At 44.4% G+C, this 6,161-nt stretch overlaps 1 protein-coding gene across 1 annotated transcript; it reads left to right on the top strand.

Annotated features, from left to right (window-relative positions):
- Positions 1–334: 334 nt before the first annotated feature.
- On the top strand, positions 335–4,344 carry pax1a (paired box 1a). Its single transcript, XM_037485882.2, has 5 exons — positions 335–338; positions 948–1,571; positions 2,527–2,660; positions 3,148–3,364; positions 3,754–4,344. Exons 1-5 carry the CDS (start codon positions 335–337, stop codon positions 3,840–3,842), a joined length of 1,068 nt encoding a protein of 355 aa, XP_037341779.1. The 3' UTR covers positions 3,843–4,344.
- Positions 4,345–6,161: the final 1,817 nt, after the last annotated feature.

Genomic DNA, 6,161 nt, shown 5'->3' with positions numbered 1-6,161 from the left:
CCAGAGCAGGGGCTCAGCGTATAACAGCGGAGATTGACGTGTGGACACATTAAATTAATTTTAGCCAACGCTGGACTCCCCGGGATAACTGCGATTCGCTTTTTAGACGAATGAAGATCGCGTTTGGGACCATTTTGCCCCGCGAGTCACTTGTTTCCAAACGAGGCAGAGAGAAGGGTGCGCGCTGCACTCGGGGGAGATTTTCAGAGGTCTATTTTTCCCTCTTCTTCTGGGGCTCATTCGTGCCGTTCCCCTTCCTTCTCTGCTTTCGCTCGGACGCGTTCAGCCATTCCAAGGGGCGCCTATATCTCCCTGCACGTCGAAACGTAGGCAAATGGGTAAGCCGTCGGCATGCTTCAGTGGCAGGGAGCTCATCGAGGCGAATCCCGGACGCCACGCTTGCGTAAAGACAGAAATACGCTTTGGGTTTTTTTTTCTTCTTTTCTATTTCTTTTAATGTTCAGATAATACAGCATTGCAAGGGTCGGTTTTTGTTTTTTCGACGACAGTGTTTCAAGTTTAAACCCGGAGGGGATTTCCCAGCTCTATTTAGTAGGCATTGTAGCTTTCAATCTGAAATTTAACCACACTGCCAATCATCACATGAACAGTGTCTCCGAAGAGCGACCGAGATTGAGCTCTCGCTTGTCAAGTCCTCTTGCTCGCCATTTTTCTTTTTTTTTACGTGTTCTTTTAGTTGTAGTTGTTGTGTCAGCGGCGATGGCAGAAAATAATGTACGCACTCTATTTGGTTGGTACTAGAGGTTACCAGTGAAGCCTGGCACATGTTAACCTCTTCCTTCATGGTGTAAATAGATTCACTGATGCCCATTTTTCAAGTTGCTTCCTAATTCCTAATATTCCTAATAATTTTACCTGTCGGAAATGCAATCTGTACACCTATCACTTTGTGTAAATATGTGCCTTGTGTCTCTACTCTCCTGCAGAGCAAAACTATGGGGAGGTGAACCAGTTAGGCGGCGTGTTCGTCAATGGGCGACCCCTGCCCAACGCCATACGGTTAAGAATAGTGGAGCTGGCTCAGCTCGGGATCCGACCCTGCGACATCAGCCGCCAGCTGCGAGTCTCGCACGGCTGCGTGAGCAAGATCCTGGCGAGGTACAACGAGACGGGCTCCATCTTACCCGGTGCCATCGGCGGGAGCAAACCGCGGGTCACGACGCCCAACGTGGTGAAAAACATCAGGGAGTACAAACAGGGCGACCCCGGGATCTTCGCCTGGGAGATCAGGGACAGGCTTTTGGCGGATGGAGTTTGTGACAAGTACAACGTCCCGTCGGTCAGCTCCATCAGCAGGATTTTACGCAACAAGATTGGAAATCTGTCCCAGCCCAACCAGTATGAGAGCAGCAAGCAAGCCTCTGCGCAGGCCGGGCTCTCCTACAACCACATATACCCTTACTCCTACCCCAACATGTCGCCCACTGGCACTAAAATGGGCAGCCCAGGAGTACCGATGACAGCGGGACATATGAGCATATCCAGGGCCTGGCCCTCCGCACACACCGTCAGCAACATCCTCGGTATACGAGCCTTCATGGATCCTTCAGGTGAGGAAAATAAACAGCCTGAACAACCCCGAAAGGGTCTGCGTGTCCTGATCCCCGGGGGAGACGCGTGGCTCTCGCTGGGCTAACCTAATCGAAGTTGAGCGGCTTATTCAGCGCAAACTGCCCGCATCACTCCGTGCAACCTGCACCCAGCAGGCGGGACAATGTGTCCATTAGGAGTTACACAGGCCTCCGTTTCACCATTCAGCCAGAAAGCAGCAAGGCCACTCTCAATGGGCCTTTTCATGGGATGATGCAAAATGCAAACACCTTGCTCACCTGCTCTATTCACCCACTAATCCCTCCAGTAGTCACTACAGGCGTTTTGTCATTTAGTCTAACACAGTGGTCAGTGAAATCCAGCATTTATTTCCCCGGTCAAGGTTTTTTTTTGTGCGATCTGATATGTATCTGATATCTATTATGCTTTCAACAAAATGTGCGTCAAATTCCACATTTGGAGTTTATTTTTTTCACATTGAAATGGATTGGAGCCGTAAACGTATTATACGAGAAAGTTGCTTCCAAGACGCATACATGTGATACAATATAGGGGTTAATTCGTACAATATACGTAAATAATTCTTAATGCAATATATTAAATAAGATATTAGTTTTAATATGATAACGCTGTTTTTGTTTTTAGTTTTTTATTTACCTATACCGATTAATAAAAAACTGCCTTTTTCATAACCCATAGTTATTACAAACACTTGTTATGACAATATTTATTTTCCATTTAATTATTTTATTTTGAATTCCCCCTAACCTGAAAACTATTTTAGGAAAGGCCCGCTGTTTTGAAAGGGAAATTTTATTTAAAACCTGGCAGTCTCAAACAGGAAGCATTTTAAACTGGCATTACTATTATCAAAATCTAAAGGCACTGCATTTTTTCCTTTTCTACCTTCTCATACATTTTTGACATTGAAGTGTTTCGTGTCTCCAAAATCAGCCATTGCTGGGGCAGAAGGATATCCACCAAAAATGGAAGAGTGGAGTAGCGTCAACAGAGCAGCTTTCCCCGGAGCTCACACGGTCAACGGCATCGACAAAGCAGCCATCGACTCGGACATAAAATACGCACAGGTAAATGGACGTCTGCACACGTGACACGCCAGCGGCCCGTGGCCCGTTTCCACGCTAATTGTGCACCCTGTGTCGCTGGCGCCATTTTCTTTGTGAGAAACCGTCCAAATGTCTCCTGGCCTTTTATTAAATGGTTGCTCTCGCTGAATGGGCAACGTTGCCGTCAGACATAGAAGGCCACAGACCTCTCTGCTTGACGAGATGTTATCCATGTGACACGCTAAAGACTTGCGTGGTTGTTGATGAAGTGTTCGGTTGTATCCATGCTCCGATTCGTCCTATTTATGGCGTATTAAATTGTCCATTCGTTCCATTCCTTTATTTACCCCCCCCTCCCTCCTCCCTCCTCTGCCTGTAAACCACGAAGCCCTGCTGGAGGCCACATGCCGCTGTCACGTATATAATTACGAGCGCTGTGCGTCTGGGTTTTTGTTGTTGTTGTTGTTGTTGTGCTTACTTTGTTTGCGTGTCTTGTGTTTGCCCGCAGCCCTCCTCGACACTGTCCAGTTACGTCTCGGCGTGTGCTTACTCTCCCAACAACCAGTACGGGGTGTACAGCGGGCCGGCGGGCGGCTACGTGGCCCCGGGGCACCATCACTGGCAGCCCCAGAGCCCGGTGCTGTCCCACCCGAGCGGCGGGATGAGCGGCATGCATGCAGGGGAGATCCACTCACCGATGACCTTTAAGCATCAGGCGCGAGAGGGTACGTAAAGGAGGGGGTATGGAGGGGGGGGAGGGGGGGGGTCAAAGATTGAACACGAGAGAACAAACACATTAAACTATTGGATGCAGTTGTGCGGTGGTTGTGTCGATCATGTTTGGTTTGTAGTGTATTTATTATTTCCGTTGATACGTTCCCTCTGGATTGCTCATGCAAATCCCAAGTGAAGCCTAATTATTTGTCAGTTATTAAACATTCAGGCCACGTGATTCGATGACGTTCGATTGTGTTCGGTCATCTTCATCTTCTGGTTGTCACTATCAATTCCGGGTAAATTTGAGGTGATTTGAAACAAACTTGTAGGTGAAACGGTGCGTGTTAAATGCATCTCGCGGGGTAAATAATAATTAATCTTTTTTTTTGTTGTGCAGGAGAAAGAAAACCGACTGCTCTTCTGAACAAGCAGCAGCAACACGAGGACTTGAACAGTGTGCATGGTCTCCCTACCTCATCGTCATAACCGGGACTTATACCTCAATTACCTGACCCAAATTAACTGAACTAATTTCTTGGACTCCAACAGTAAGTCTGAACACTAACGGCTTGTTTACCCGAGTGTGTGCGGCTCACAGTCCAACACACACAGGCCCATTCACGTGCATTATGAACACAGAAGCTTTATCGGCCTACTGGCTCAATGAATGTAAGCTTGCATGGATATATCGGTGTTGCCCCTGAAAAAAATAATTTGCTCAATTGAAACATTTCATGTTGCTAAATTGATTTCTCTCATCGAGAATGTAGGATTAAAAAAATACAGTCACTGAAGTTTTATTATAAAAAAACAAGGGCTAATCTGTAATTTGAAATAGATTATTTAGATTTGTTGCCATTATTTCGAGTCCACACCCACTCAACGATGTGAACAAATACGTAAATTGTCTAAATGTAAAATATGTGCTAAAGCTTTAATTATATATTTTTATAACTTCATTGTAAATATTCAAAAAATAAATAAAGGCTTTCTTCAATGCTACTTGTGGTCGTTCTGTAGTTGACGCTGTTTCGGCATTTATTTCATGGATGTTTGGTTTATCTGATAAATAAGTATAAGTCAGGGATGCTCGCTGTTGATTGTATCCATTATATCTGTCCCCCGAACAGTTTAGGTCACACTTTCTGTTAACCCCAAAAGTGATTTTGGTGATGCCTTAAAGGTTTTTGCACCCGCGATGGTCTCACCGCCATTTCTCAACTGGAGGTGAACGAAAAATTACTTTGAATGTAAGCACGTCCTCGGTGGCACATTTTGGTTTTGTTTGCTCCTATAAATGCCATAACAAACATTTCGATCGATCATATCATATCTGACTAACCAACGTTTCTCCAAAACACTCCCACACCCATCTGTCGGCTAGGGAATTAAATTTGGGTGGTTGCACCATGGGAAAAAAAACATTCATTTCGTGACTCAGGTGTGACACTCCATGCAGACCGGGCGCCTCCGCTGATGCTATCGCTCTCTTGTAAATGATACCAACCGAGATGGGAATCAGAGACCTGATCATGCACGTTCGTGAACGGTGTCACTCAAAATCCACCCACATGCAGCCTCGGGTATGTTTTTGCGCTGTACAAATGAAGAGAATTGAGCCATTATGAGGGCCCGTGCGGGCCTTGAGGCCGCTGCGTCTCCGGGTTCATTTCCGGGGCCCGTTTTGCGAAACGCCTCCTCGGAGCTTGCCCCAATAAACTAAAAAAAAATTCTGATCAAGCCTCTAGGTGGGAAATATTTCTCTGGAAATGCTGTGATTTTTTTTGCCGCAGTCTTTATGATTTATTTATCGATGCTTTAGTATAGTCTAATCATAATTATGTCTTGGCTAAAATCTCAAAACAATCGAAGACGGAATACTTCAATTTATGAAAGCTGAGATTTTTATATTCTGTTACTACAATGAAATGTTTTCAAAATGTGTTTTCAATCTCAAAGTGATTAACAAAGGAACATTGAGTATTTGGGAGACATTTTTACATATCTCAACTCTTAAAACTTAAATTGCTGGATGTGATTGAAGTGGATTTGCAGGTGTGTCACATAAGCATATTGTGAGTTATGGTGACACGGCGGGGTGAGGACTGGCCTTAATACGTGCATCATGGTTGCTCTTCAGAAGGTCTTTGTTGGTAGATTATGCCTCTCTGTGTTTTTTTTTTTTTTTTACAGGGCTATCAGTGTGAATGCCAGCAAGAATTAAAAAACTAAAAAAAGACGGCATGTTACATTAAACGTTGTTCTTAAGTTCATAAAATAAAAATGTAATCCGGAAAAAAACAATGTTTCATAACTCCAAACAAGGACTGTTGACCTTTCATGTAGACCAAGAAATCCGTCAGTTTCCGCTGAACTCATTCAATTATTGATTGTAAGGTGAACACTGCTAAACCTGTTCAAACAAATCAACTTGAAGGTTTGTACCAATAAAAGCAAAAGCTGTTGATTGACTGACTTTCGCTGACATGGAGGAGTGTCAGTTGCAAAACTGAAGAGACTTAAATGACTGTCCTCACAAGGCTCAAGGGAGGAACAATTTAGAGAGTAATATACACGTTTGGTTTCTCTTGATTGTGGCTGTTGTAGTATTGATCATAAAAACGACTCATGATTTCAATATAAACAACTAAAATGTGCCTTTTGAACCTGCCGAGCATTAATACTTTTCCTTTTGTCCTCCTACAATGTAAACATGAATGGAGGATTTCGTCTGCCATGTCCACATGCAAGCATGACGTCGACCATGTCGAGCGGTAATCAACTTCTCTTATAGGCTTTTGATTG

The sequence above is a fragment of the Pungitius pungitius genome, chromosome 14 (assembly GCF_949316345.1).
Source record: "Pungitius pungitius chromosome 14, fPunPun2.1, whole genome shotgun sequence".
Classification (NCBI taxonomy): domain Eukaryota; kingdom Metazoa; phylum Chordata; class Actinopteri; order Perciformes; family Gasterosteidae; genus Pungitius; species Pungitius pungitius.
This window is presented reverse-complemented; position numbering and strand designations above follow the sequence as displayed.